The following is a 14,991-nucleotide window of genomic DNA, read 5'->3' as shown; positions in this document are numbered from 1 at the left end:
CAAAGTTAAAGAGTAACATTCAAAATGAGATTTTAAAGGGAATTTAGGCATTTTCTTGGCAAGAAGCATCACTTTTTAAACATCCTGATATTTTAAATAGTTTAATATTTTAAGCTAGCTTCTCAGGGCCCTCGATAGAGAAACAAGCCCTCAGAACCACATCACAGATTCTCCACCATACATGGTACAGGGCATAAGGTGCTTTCCACAAATTAGTCTTTTGTTTCTCGCTAGATGTGTCCTGTGGTAATTGCAACAGAAAATCAAATAGTTGACTTAGAGTTTTTGATTGTATGTGGTATTAGGCAAGTATCTTTGTGTTCGTTGCTAGAAAGGTTTTAGTGGTCTTTTGAAAGGTCAGGGGCTTTGTATGTCAGTGATTGTTATTCACTGCTTGTCAACATATAGCTGGGGGTTATGCTGTTTGTGGAATATTGTTGGGTAGCGCTGCAGCTGAAGTGAGAGTAACATAGCAAAAACTCTCCATGTGTTACTATTTAAAGCATTGTGCTAGGCAATCTCTCTTCTGAATGAACCACTGGACCATTCTTTGCATTTGGTTCAGCTACAAAACAATCTGTTGTCTCAGAACTGGAATTCATCACTGTTAGAAGAACCCTGTCACATAAGTTAGAAGCATATTTAATCGGCAGCCCTTTCTCACCTTGGGATATTTGAGTGTAGTGATCTGATTAGGCGCTTTACTCTTGGCCTTTTTATCACAGACAAAAACTGAGAAATGAATCAGGAGCAGGTGCTTCTCATTCAGTGACTGAACTGTCTTTGCTCTCCATGCCTCTCAGCAAACGCTCAATCAACTCGCTGTTTCCCATAAATATTACAGATCTATGCTGTTAGGAGGCAAATCAATTCACTGTGCTTTTAAAGTGTGACATCTATGACATTTTCTGGTAAATAAATTTCCATGTTTTGATTAATAACATATCAACACAGACCTGGGGTCCTTTGATTAGTAAGCACTCCTAAAATCTGCAAATACATTTTCTTCTTGCGTTCATGCTGATTCAGAGGGTCATGTTTTATCAGCATTGTCAGTTCAGTTCCCAACACATCAATTTCCAACCAAGATATAGTGGATATTGAGACTGAATCCAAACAACGATACCTATACAAGTTCGATACCCAATCTTGGTCTTTTTCTCCTGCCTGTTTCTCCTCCTAGTATTATGATTTGCTATTGTTTCTCCACCAGGTCGAAGACGTCAATGACAATGCTCCACTCACATCTGATCCTATCTACCACCCAGTCATCAAGGAGAACTCTCCAAAGGATGTGTCAGTCATTCGTATTCAAGCACAGGACCCTGACCTTACAGCAGCACCCACCCGTCTGAGTTACCGCATCTCTGCAGGGAACCCACAGAATTTCTTCTCTATTAACCCCAAAACAGGTAAGGTTCTCAGACATGGTATGCTACATTACTCAAGTATATTTGCAGTGTAACTTGATGATTTCTTCTAGGACTGCACTATTATTAGTAAACATTTCAATGGGACACGTTGCTTCTTATACCTTCCCACAATATCTCCTCCAGTCTTCATAAGCTTTAGTTTGTCAGACATAGATTGAACTCAAGTAAGAGTTACAGTACTAGAATATATTTTACTCAATATGAGGTAAAAACAAGAGTAAAAAAGTGTTATTAGTAGGCTATGTCAAGTGCTATGATGCAGCACACCTGTAATAAATACAATTCAGGATTTAAATCCCAGTGGACATCAATGTGTAGGAAACAAAAAGGAAAAACTAAAATAAGATTCAAGAGCAGCACAGAAGTATGCACCATTTACTTTCCCTAGTCCACAGGCATTTTGTCAGTGGTGTCAGGTCAAGGTGACTTCCTCTCATTAAGGCTAAGTACAAGTGTATTTCTTATTTAAGGTAAATGCAACTACCTTTATTAGTTTCTAAGAACACATGATGACACTCCTTAGCCATTTGCCCACAGACTAAAAGGTTATAAAATGTGCAGAACTGGTCTGTCGCAAGTAGCTCAAATACTCATTCATATGGACCACCATTCTGTTAAAAGGTACAAACAATTTTTGCTATTTTGCTATAACCACAACAATATACCATTTATCTTTTTGTATTTATTTTGTCTGTTTTCTTTGTCATTATGCTCAGGGAACATTGTGTCCCAGCGTCTCCTTGCTACACATTTGACATATAGAAGTTGTCTTACAGTGAATGAATACTGTATGTGTTCTACATTGACACACACAGTCCTGCCACTGGTTCAAACACTACACTCCTTATCCCATTCAGAACAAGAGAGCACAAGAGTGATATACGTACTTCCAAGCCATTAAACAGACCTGATGTTTCATGAAATTCCCATCATATACTCCTATTTAGTCTGAAGAATCATTTATCTAGGTATATTAATATACCTAGATAAATGCCAAAATAGGAAGCAGTGGGACAACAGATTTAGGGCTCATTTGGATCTATCATGTCTTCTTATCTAGCCTCAGACTGCTACAGCCTCCAGCTAAAATGAGAAATGTGCCACAACAGCCCACGTCTCTTACCCCTTCCACTTCCACACTTCCTTTTGTATTTTCTTAAATCTATAATCTTTAACCCCAATAGACATTGCCCCTAAACAATGTAATTACAGGTAGTTTTATTTTTTTATATGGTGCTGCAGTAGGCTTTGTTCTACTGCTTTAGGCATTGTTCTGTTAAATCTGAAAGATGTTTTTGTAAAGTCTTGTGAGAAGAATCAGCAAAGTTCAGAAACATTGTTGGAACTTTGGTTTCTTGACTGCTTTTCAAAGTTTTTATGTGACCTCACTGTTGAGATGATTTGTGCAAATTTTCTCTGACATCCGCACATTTCAGATTTCTCATACATATTTTAACAGGCTCACAAAAGATGATTTACACAGCAGCCTGTTAAAATGACATATCATGTCAGAGCACTGTGCCTGAACATCCTTTCCAACTTTTAATCTTCTGGGGAAAAAGATTGAATCACTGTCAAACATTGTTTTGACTTTTACCTTTTATAATTTTGGTTTAAGATAATAAAAAAGTAAACCATTTGTTCTTTTCAATTACTAATCAAGTTGTTCCGAACTGTCACAATATTTGTGCAAAACACAAACTATATTAAGGAAAAAGAAAAGATGTGTATGTCACATGAATCTGTCAAATGTGAAGTTTAGGGAGGCCACAGTGGATTCTAAGCAATGACTGACATGTACATTAAAGAATGATGCTTTATATAGTAATGTTTTATTCAAATCCCATACCTCTAAACCCACCCAGTCTTGTGAGGTCTTTGTTGCTGCCCTAGATTACATTTTAAGTGATTCAACAAACAACCAAAAGCATTTATGAAGCCTTTTTAACTCAAGCATAATTTGCACTCAGGGAACTGTCGATGTAATGATCAAAAACCAATGTCCTATACGCAACATGCAGCATGTCAACCGTCGCTCTGATGTTAAAAATAGGGAACTTCCTAATGGTATGTGTATGCATGTCAAAGCTTTAAATCGAAGCTGGTGGCTCCATTTGTCATTCTCCACTACTGTTTGAAAATGCTTTTGTGCATTATGGCTGTATTATTGACATTATGTAGTGAAGCAGACTGAACCGGGGTGAGAAGGCTAATATTGATCCTATTAGAGACATTCTGCCCCTCACTCTCTCATTAATATGTAACCTGGACCTAACACTAAGGCATTCTCTCACAGATCGCGTAGCTGTAATAATGAGTCAGTGGGTTTGTTGTGATGCATCCCTCTGATGCGATTAGTGTTAATGCAGGTGCAACAGCATATTGAATCAATTTGTTATTCAGCAGATTAGAATGCTCACCCAACAGCTGTATCTATGAATAATGTGTGTCTGTGTTTGCATGGGAGGGAAAGAGACATAGTGTGACAATTGAATCAATTGATTAATTGTTACATCATTGTGTTGGAAAGGGAGGTTCAGCTGCAAACAGTCAAAAAGCATTATCTCACAACAACACACTGCGGTATGAAAATAACATTGTTTTTGAGCTTGAGTACTTATCTGTGCTGTCTGTTGTGTCTCAGGGGAGCATTTAGCCATCTGAGCCCTGCTGTCTGTGTCTTTCAAACAACTCAATACTTTCTCAACTTGTCTGTTATTCATTACTTCACGAAAACATATTTATAATATTAATGATATTTTAATACATTTTAATTAACATTCTAAGAAAGTGCTCAGATTAGTTTTGAGCAATATTTCGTGCATAAAGAAGACACTAGCTCCCATCAGGGTATGGAAATGGAGTCATTTGTTTCAAACTATTTTTCATTGTTAGCAAAAGGTGTTGTGGCATTCTTGCTCATTAATATGTAAATAATAAAGAGGTTAGGGTTTTTCTGTATTGATTTTAACATTTATACTGAATAAATAATGACCTGACAGTTGGGTGCTATTGGTCAGACATACCATTTCCAATTTGAGAGTATTCAACCATTGTAATGTGACCAATGAAAGTTTGCAAGTTCAACAGTGTGCAGGAGTTACCCCCCTCTTTTCTGGTATGAGATTCTTGTAATGCTATAACCTTAGCAAAAATACCGTAGTGTGACAGTACTAAATCAAATATTAAAAATATAACAGTATTATATGGTTTAATTTAATGTGTGTAAAGTCTGTCCCTAAGGCCCTTTGTAAAACTTGTAAGAATTTTGTGTGGCAGTTTATGAAAAGTATAGTTTTGGCCCTCAATCAAATGGAAATGATGCAGATGGATTTTTTTTACTTTTTTTTTTTTTTTTTTACATTTTTTCAGGGTGAGGTGGAGAAAGGGGAGAGATTTTCAAACTTCAGTTTATGGATTCTTGGAGGATAAAAGATTAGATCTACACAATTTTTTTTCACATAATTTTAATATTCTTAGACTTGGATTACAATGCATTAAAACTTCTGTTTTGGCCACTCCATGTTTGACAACCACAATTTACTCAACTGATTCATCAAAGACGTATTCTGAAACAGGAAAGAGGTACTTTGTCAACTCAAATTTTACTTTTTTTATATAATAGACCAAAAGAAACAATTTTAGGAGCTTCCAGCAAACGGTGTGTTAAAAAAAGCAAAAAAATAAATAAAACACCTAATGTACAATATGTGTGACTGGATAGCTTGTCTGTGGAGATTAATAACTGCAATAACATATACTTAAAATGGATAAATTTATGGTCGGGGTTCTCTGACAAACCAGCAACATTAACACCAGTAATATTCCAGTCAAGTTCTTGCTGTCGGCCTTCTATGTCCATTAAATGGTCCATTAAATGCAAAAAGATGAATGAGACTGTTCTCTTGGGTAGATTTTGAGATAGATCTATAATTGCATGCAGCTTTAAGCTCCTACCTCCAGGATATTTTGGGCTTTGAGGACCAAGTGCGATTTGTGGGATTGGGACAAGGATTGCTTTGAAATTCTGTAGCATAAAACAAGGTCTTGAAAATGAAACACAAAGTTACTCAGTACATAGGTTACATTTTATGTCCCTTTCCCTGGCAGACTGCTTTGAATGATACTGTGATTTAATATTATGTATACAGTAAAGTAATGCAGTACCTAAAAAATATAAATACACACCAACTATTTTTAGCTTTTACAGTAATCTTTCTTATAATGCAGACAGTGTTTTGGCTTTTCTTGTTCTGTACTTTGTAAAATAATGTTCGGAATTAGATAGATTTAAAAAAAAAAAACATCTTATTGTTGGAGATACTATGCCTCTCAATTAAAGAAAAACCCAAGACAGTTAGCATGAATTCTGATGATTCAAAGCCACTTTGCACATTTTCCTTTCTACATATTTGACCTTGAATTAATGGTTTCTTACTCTCGATGTGACCTTTCAGTCTATGTTGAGGTAGGTCTCCTTTTGTTGCGGATATAAACTCCTTGTGGAGCAGAGGGGAAAAAAAAGATGACTATAGTTAATACAATGTCTGAAAATATATAATTTTAATCATGTGATCTCAAATGTATAATTTACGTTATTTTCTGAATTACTTCTCCCTGTTTACAGTCTGAAACTTTCTTGGAGAGATTAATAAACAAACTCTAGCTGATTGATATGCTTTCGTGAAGTGAGTGTTCACAATGTTATGAACCCAACTCCTGACCTGTCTGTTGAATTTTCAAATTGTTTTGAAGAGTAAATCTTGGATGAAGCAAAGTAATGCATTTTTGCTCACAAAATGTCAATTTGATGGCTTGAGACACCACAACAATTCCCAAATTGCATTGAAGTTGAGCTTTGAATTAGAGCAAAATGCGTGAATGTGCTTTGACAGTTTACAGTGGTGTCTGCTGAGCGCCGGCTGTGTGATTGACGGCGATACCTCTGGGGTAAAAAAAAACAACAGATATGTGTTGACACAGGGTGTCAGATGGAGCGTTGCTTCTAAAAGCATATATGCTTGCAGAGTGTGGTGATAGAGTTCTGGTGGCTGTGCCCTTTAGTACCAGCCTCAGCTGGATATGATTGGTGTTAGATAAGGAAACTAGCACACAATTAGATAATTGACAGACAGGCATCTAATTCTGATCTGGTGTCATGTGCGGGAAGCACATATATATTCATACTATTCATGAATCTGGTTTTTGAGGACAAATACACATTATTAGACATGGGACATGTATCTCATGCATTATGTTAGCAAGGATAAATATATAACTCAGTCCAAGATGAATAATTAAGATGCAACAGTAAAAATTCTTCCAAAAATGGAGTTCAATGACTTTTAGCTTCAGAGTTTCAGCATATTTAAAAATGGAAGCAGTCATTCCTTCTTAAACAGCCACACTGCTGTTTTTGTAGCCCTTAATAATAAAAAATACCCTCTATATAGTGCTATGTTGTTAGATTGTTTTTTTATGTAACTTCATAGAAAATACAAGAAAACACAAGCGACCCATAGTTTTAAGATTGCTCTGAACTTTAATCTGTGTATTAATATGAGGCTGTTCATTGAACCATCATCCTACGTTTTTCCTCATATGTTTAATTAGAATAGAGTGTAGCTTAACTTCAGATATGCTGTGAGCTGTAGATCATTGATTTTCATCAGAGTTGTTAACTCGCCCTGTATTCTGCTGAACAAGCCCCTCCTCCCCTTCTGGTACCCCCCCGCCTATAGCCTGTGACCGCTGCTCTAGATTTACTCCTAATTTACTTAATTGAAGTTAGCCTGCGTAGCAAGCCCAAGGTGACACTGTGATATGTGCAAGCACAGAAATGTGTGAGTGTATATGTGAAGCTGATTTTAGAGTATTCTCTGAGTGTTGATTGCACAGTGTTTTAAATGCCTCAAGTAGTCCCATTTAATTTTAATGCTTCATTACACAGAAACAAAAATACCATCATCATTAAGGTGCATTGACTTTAATCATTTAGCACAAACATCCTTAAAAATAATTATAAATTTGTTTTGTGTAAATTACACAATATTTTCAACAGACAGGCAGACAGACCTGTCTGATTCTTCTCCACCCTGACATTTGGTTTGTTGGTCAGCAGCTGTCTGCCTGTCTGGAAGTCCCATAGGATCTTGGCTCTGATGATCTCAGGCCCTTTTATTTGTGTCCCAGCAGAATTTGAGGAAACATAACTTGTACTTAGCACAGATGTTACATAAAACTGTGTCATTCAGTGGTTTGACCCCAGTTAGCCTTTTTGTCCACTACTAATGTGTGTGTGATTTCTCAGCTGCATTATCCCTGCTGTCTAAACTTATAGTAGCATGAATAAAACCGGTCTTTACAAACAAGCGGTAGGATTATTTTTATAAACCGAATTTGAGTCACCATTTTTCCATATGCAAAATCAGAGTTTACATATATGTTTAACTGACAAAGGCCCCATAAAGGAAGAATTGCACCTTGGCCTTCACAGTGAAGCAGTGGTGTTGCACTGCTGCTGATTTTTTTTCTCAATTTGTTATTTTTATCTTTGAGTGAATAATAGTACCCTTCTCTTACATCTTTCTATTGAAAACATTTATATAACTTAAAATTTTTTTCCTTGTTGAAGATGAGAGTTGCTGTTCTTGGGGTTTTGTGGCCCCTGTCATTTGTTTCATTGTCACGCTTATTGTGATGAATTTTTGTTTCTTTTGTGCTTGGCCCATGCAATAAACAGTAATATTAAGCCTGATGGACAAAGACTTTCTGATACTTAAAGCGTACAATGTTTTGCACCAACATCTCAATAAAAATATTTGCTCTCTATATTAAATACAGAGATGATTGGCAAAACAATATGGTAACATCAGGTATGGTGTCATTTTATTGGTTTAAGACTGTGGCCAGGATACAATGCAAACATTTTCACTTTCATGATAGAATTTTTCAATATACAAATATTTATCCATCCAATATATTTTCCATACCTTGCAGGGTACAGATCAATTGACCTAAGACACAAATGTTTCCTGTACCACAAATGGATCTTCTAAGGATAAAAGCATTCTAAAGGAAACTATATTTGTCACTCAAACATATTTAATGTTATGGAATTTTTTTTAATTTTTACATAGATTTTTACACAAAATTGTAATTTGCACTCTGGGACAAAAGGCACACTTTAAAAAATTAAAGCACCTATTTAATTTAATGGTACACTCTATTTAAAACTCTAATAATTGTCCAGGCAATTAAATAAACCTTATTTGCCTAAATATGCTACATGAGACCAAGCAAGTGTAATATCCTTAAAAAATAATAAGCATGTAACAGGATGTGGATGGTTTATCTTTGGTGAAGAATGACTGCTCTTGTAGCTGTAAGACAATTTTGTAATTTATAGAGTGGGGGGAAAACGTGTCTAAAAATAGGCCAGTCAAAAACGATTAGTTAAAAAGTTTGTATTTCCTAATCTTCCCTGCATTCACACTTTGTGAAACCATCTAGCTATCTGGATAATCTGCTTCAATACTTCCTTTTATCTGCTGCTTAAATTGCCCTGGTGGCTTGTTGGCTAACCAAGTGACCCTCAGCTGCACGCTGCTCTGAAACATGTCCCAAATGTGAATGCCTTTGCCAGAGCTGCAGGCTATAATTTTGTAGAGCTTGTATGAAGCGCAATAACAAAGCGAAGCCAATTTCAAGGATCTGTTTGTTTAAATTTTACAAAATTATTTTATATATATAGTAACCACACATTTGGGAGACAGCTTAACAGGATAATTCACTTGCTGTAATAGAAAGCTTGATCTTTTTTTAAGTTGCTTTTATCATTTTCAGGGCTGATTACAACCACCTCGAGGAAACTGGACCGAGAACATCAGGCAGAGCACTTTTTAGAGGTACAGTAAGAACCCAACAGTATCCATAGTTTATTGTATTATTATTTATCCTGCCCTGCCACCTGCCACAGCCTGCTATTAACAAAGACAGGATGGAGGACAACCTTGGCAGGTCCTAAAGGCTCCATAAAATGTGATGAATGACTGTGGTTTTGGACCCTAGGTTTTAGATTTTTTAAATGTAATCACTCACCATTGGTTATCTTCTCCACTCCAGGATGGAAGCAGAGAGGAGAGCAAGTCGTTCCGTCCAGCATTTTGATAAGTGCAGACACTGGGCATACAGATAGCTCTGTGATTACCATTTCTGTTGGAGCTGCTGCTCTGCATGCAGATGAACCTGATAATCAGAGATTCTTGACATTAGAGACATGAGCAAACTTGTTTTTCTCCGACTTTTCTTACAAGTCATCAAATGTTAATGAATCTACAAGCACTTTGCCCTTGTTGGAAATGGAATAAAATAACCTGCAGCTGACCCACAATTCTGCTGTTTGGTGGCATTGTTATGTGTTCTGTGTGGTGTGCCACCTGAATTGTCTAGACACTTCTTTCTTTGATTGCCTTGTGTACTAATTTGGAATCTAGTTTATGACGGTGCACTACAAGGTAGAAGCAGCAAAAGCATTTTCAAATAGGCTTTATTTAGAGGACACATATCATTATTTTAGATTTTCCAATTTCTACTGCAGTTTTTACTAATATTGTTACCCTGAAAAACCTTCTTTGGATATTAACAAACCATTAAAACCAATGACCAAACCAAGTCATTGTAATTCCTTTTTGAATTCCATAGTCAGTACATATTACATGTATTGCATAATAATACATGAGTAATTAAGCTTCCAAAATATTAGTCTCTCCACACAAGATGTTATTTGGCCCTAAAAAGCCACTTTAAGCTGATGCTACTCATGTGGTGGTTGGAATGGCAGTTGAAGCATTCAGATGACATTTTTAGTCAAAGATTTTCTCCATTTTCTGACTCAGACATAGAAAAATATGAAATGCAGTTACAGCTAACTATCGTGGGTAAACATGCAGGGGGAATATCAGGAGAGACTGGTTATAAATGTTTTAATAACTTAATCTGCAGACACCATCTGATGTTTTGTACTGACAGAAGACACATGAAAAGGAACAACAGCCGTAAAAAAAATATATGCATACATATTCTTTTACTCAATAAACCTCTTGCACATAAACAAAACCACTGTTAACTTTTTGTTCAACTATCATTTAGAGCCAATAAATAAACTATGTTTGCCCTGAACTTCACCCAAAACTCCAACTGTTTCGTCAGACAGGGGCAAAACATGTTTCCAGCAGGAAGACTACTTTCAGTGGATTACTTCCACAGATCTTATATTTCCATCTTAGATTATCTCTATGACAAGCTTATTCTTTTTTTTTTTCTATGAATGGAGACAATGTTCCTATTCAGCAAGGCCTATTTGTCAAGACAGCAAGAAAAACATCAGCATTGTGTTAACAGAACCAGATGGTGACAGGCTTCCAGATGAAAGGTTAATCAATGCTATCATCCATAGTGCATGCCTGATTTTGAAAGCCTTAGCATAAAGCGCTACATTGTATCAGAAAAGTGTATTTTAGAACAATGGAGTATGGAGTACTCCATTGTTGCTCCATTGTGTGGAGTAATTTATTTTCCATATTTTTAAGATTTTTAGTGTTTTAGAGTGTATCAAACAACAATGACATGCAATGAAAGCATTTAAATGAGTTTGTACATTTGACCTCCAATTTCAGTAGAAGTGCTGGTCCATCTGTGCTGTCCACTGTTTTTCACTCCAACTCATGCTGCCTGGCTGTAATTAATAGTCTTGTGAGCAGTCAGGCTGGCAACAATGATTTTCACTCTTATCTGATCCAATTGATCAGCGATCAGACCTCTGGCTTTGCTTCAGGCAGATCAATAATACAAAGAGATTTCCCGGGATCTCGGCCCCACGTGGCCCTGCACTCACACAGCACAAGCAATATTTAAGATGTCAATAAATGCATACACTTGCAAAGAAAATCCCTCACAAATGACAAAGCATGTTCTCATTATATCATATCTCCCTCTTTGCATGTGTGCTGTTAATGTAGGTCACCGTAATCGACGGTCCAGTGACGACCCGCCAGTCCACCGTTTGGGTCATAGTTCACATCGAGGATGAAAACGACAACTCGCCCACCTTCCCCGAGGTCACTTACCGCATCAGCTTGCCTGAACGGGACCGAAACAAACGGGGTGAACCTGTTTATCGGGTCTTTGCCTATGACCGTGACTTGGGCGCAAACGGCAACATCACATACAGCATTATTGATGGGAATGAGGATGAAAAGTTCAGTATTGACCCAAGGACCGGTATGGTGTCCTCAAAGAAGATGGTCACAGCAGGCAGCTCTGACATCCTCACTGTGAGTGCTTTATAATAACTATAAAACACAGCAGTTAGCAGCGTATCTGACAAAACTATAAGTCATACGCCTAAATGGCAGGCCACAAAGATCCTTAGTTGAGATAAAGTGGGAAGCTATTTTAAGCACAAAGTTGCTCCTGTACCTTGATTTACATTTTTTAATTCATTTTTCTTTCTTGAACAACCTGGCAAAGTTAGCAGAAGAAAAGGCATTTTCCATTTTTAAACTGGCACAAGTCCAGGTATTTTTAATTTTCCACAACCAATAAACTCAGCAGTAGCATCATAAGATGTACAACACAATTGCCTTCATCACAACTTGTTTTTCTTTTCACAAAATTGTGCTCTTGTTTTGGTCCCTTTTCAAACTTTCCTCATCTCAAACACAAGGTCAAATTACAGCGGCTGTGGCGGTTGTCTGGGGACGTCTATTTTTTTTTTTACAACTGATTAACTGATTAACTACACACAGCCCCACTGTGCCATGTATTGTTGTGCTCTCCTTTTGTTTCGCTGCATGAGAGCTCATGTCTCAGTTGATGAGGTAGCCTTTTTCATTAACATGGACAGCAACACCCAGATTTTCTCTCCTTGAAAACCCCACGAGCATCCTATAAAATTTACAAGCATGTGGGCATATAGGCTCTTCCATTAGATCGAATGATTTATTTTTTTTAGCTATTTTACCATAAGTTGTGAAATGTGAAGTGAGCTATTTAAAGACTTGCTGGCCCATTTATCACTTTAGGCTGTAGTTTATAGTTTATTTAGCCTGATTATATGTATATAGTACTAATCTTAGATTTTGCAGCTATAAGGCTATTTATGAAATTGTGCGCGCTTGTCTCTCTTTTTCATATCTTTTCTTTTCTTAGATAAAAGCTGAGGACAGTGGTATTCCATCATTGTGGTCTACTGTCAAACTCCATGTTGAATGGATTCGCAAACCTGTCCCTTCGCCTATGCCCCTGCTCTTCACCCAGAGGTCCTATAATTTCTCAATTGCAGAGACATCTGCAGTTGCTCAGCCGGTGGGAGTAGTGGCTATCAGTCAGTCAACGACACCTGTCTGGTTTAGTATTGTTGGTAAGTATATTAATATGAATTGCAAAAAATATCATGATACAAGACTAGGAAAAGGTCAAATAGTGAAATGTTATTCTACAGAGTGACGTTTTGTTATCATACTCAGTCGAGGTGCTGAACAGAACATATTTTTGTCATTTTATGTAAAGTATATATAAATCCACATACAGAAGCAAGACTATGTTAATCTTCTTTGAAGGTGTCAATAAAATGCAAGCAATTTCCAAAGCTCTCACATATTTATACAAATTTGAGTTGAGTCCAGTTTTTCAGTTAAAAAAACTAAAAATCATCAAGAACACCTATTCATCGAATCTAGAAACAAACCATGTGTCACATGGAGCCAGAATTTAACATTGTAATTGTCAGTGTCCACATATAGGAGTAAATGAAGAACTAATATGTTGTTGATGCATAATGCCTCTTAAGTTCAGATAATTAGATTGGTTAGTTTATTGTTAAATCATATCTCCCCCCCTGTTTCTGAGACTTTTCTTTTAGATAGTTGTTTGATAATTGTTTCTCCTAAGACAGAGAAATGTGCATAATATTTTTGTTTTTCTCGCACTACTAGCAGAATTATACGGAAGCACATTGCTATCACGCAGAAAAAATTTTTTTGAGCGCTATCACGTTACAACGTGATAGTTATCTTGTAAAAACGTGATACGTATTTTGTAAAAATGTGATAGCTATCTTGTTAAAACCTGATAGTATCTTGTAAAAATCAAAGAATTTAATTGGTTACATTAACAAGATACGTATCACGTTGTAACGTGATAGCGCTCAATTTTTTTTTCTGATAGCAATGCTCTTCCGTAGAATTACTTTGCAAGTCAGCATTTTTTACTTTTAACAACATAATCTGACTTCTTTTTCTTCTGAATTTATTTGCAACATCACATCTACTAACACAATTATTTTTTTTTTAATTTAGAATCTTAACTTTGCAACACTGCATGTAGATGATTCAGGGCTTTCAAAGCAAAAGTAAAATTGGACTTCATAAATATCCATTATTTTGTTTGTATTTCCTTTCTGTTTAGGCGGCCGGCTTGCCAGAGAAATGTTCTACATTCCACAGAATGAATGTGGACGAAACTGCTCTCTTGACACAGGTCTGGTCCAAATTAATTTTGCTCCGTATCTCTTGCCTAAATGCTTCAGGTGTTGAGGAGTTCAAAGATTCAGGAAGTGTAGCACGCAACACGAGGACTTTGTTTAGCTGAAGGCAATGTTGATTGATCTAAGTTTGAGAAAGGATTCTCATTCTCGAACTGCACCAGTTTGTTTTCTCTGACCAGGCAGGGGAGGTTTATTCCATTAGTTCAGCTGAAATGCTCCTGCTTCACTGAATAAATGTTGCTGTGTTGTGATACAGTGTGCTTCTAACTCATATGCTTCTCACCTCCTGACAATTTTCTAGATCAAAGTGTATTTTTACAAATTACTTACAAGCACACCAGATGATGTTTTATCAACTTTAATATAAATCACAGGCATACATGGTTACCTTTTTAATGGATAATGACAAATATGTAAAATATTAACATACTGTATGAACCAACAGAAAATCTTAATTCAAGTTTTAGGCAAATTGAAACTGTTAACAGGTTATTTTATCATATTAAACTGCAAACTCTCTGTAGATTTACTGACCTCAACATTACAAATGGGAATTATGGCCTGTTTGCATTTAATTCAGCTTTATTTGATCAATTTTTGGTGAATTCATAGACTATATGCAGCAGTGATCTCTCAGCTCATGATGGTCAGGTGATCATTAAAAATAAAAAAAAAAATCATATGTATGCATAATGAGTAGACACTCACTATACACCCTTCATTTAAGAACATTATGTTTCGCAAGACATGCTTGACTAGTTTAGATAATGTTTTGTTAGATATGGACTTTAAGTGAGTAGCTATTTTGTTGAAGCCTTTTCCTGAATTATGAAAATCAACACATATCCGTGTTACATGAATGGCCTATTCTCTTATAGTTTTTTTTTCTATTGTTACTATGAGAAATTGGCCCTTGTGACATATTTATAGCCCAGAGAAATCATGGATTACTAATTAAAAGTTCATAGACACTACATTTTTCTTTGTTAAATCAATGTACTCAGATGAATG

At 36.3% G+C, this 14,991-nt stretch overlaps 1 protein-coding gene across 1 annotated transcript in view; it reads left to right on the top strand.

Annotated features, from left to right (window-relative positions):
- Positions 1-14,991, top strand: part of LOC102217038 (protocadherin Fat 3-like) — a 78,567-nt gene that overhangs the window by 13,808 nt on the left and 49,768 nt on the right. The window contains exons 8-12 of the mRNA XM_014471780.2: positions 1,214-1,412; positions 9,279-9,340; positions 11,453-11,767; positions 12,645-12,855; positions 13,902-13,973. Coding sequence (XP_014327266.1) covers positions 1,214-1,412; positions 9,279-9,340; positions 11,453-11,767; positions 12,645-12,855; positions 13,902-13,973 — 859 coding nt within the window. The remainder of the gene's footprint in view (positions 1-1,213; positions 1,413-9,278; positions 9,341-11,452; positions 11,768-12,644; positions 12,856-13,901; positions 13,974-14,991) is intronic.

This window comes from Xiphophorus maculatus, chromosome 11, assembly GCF_002775205.1.
Source record: "Xiphophorus maculatus strain JP 163 A chromosome 11, X_maculatus-5.0-male, whole genome shotgun sequence".
Classification (NCBI taxonomy): Eukaryota; Metazoa; Chordata; class Actinopteri; order Cyprinodontiformes; family Poeciliidae; genus Xiphophorus; species Xiphophorus maculatus.
The sequence above is the reverse complement of the archived record's forward strand: the minus strand, read 5'-3'. Positions and strand labels throughout refer to the sequence as shown.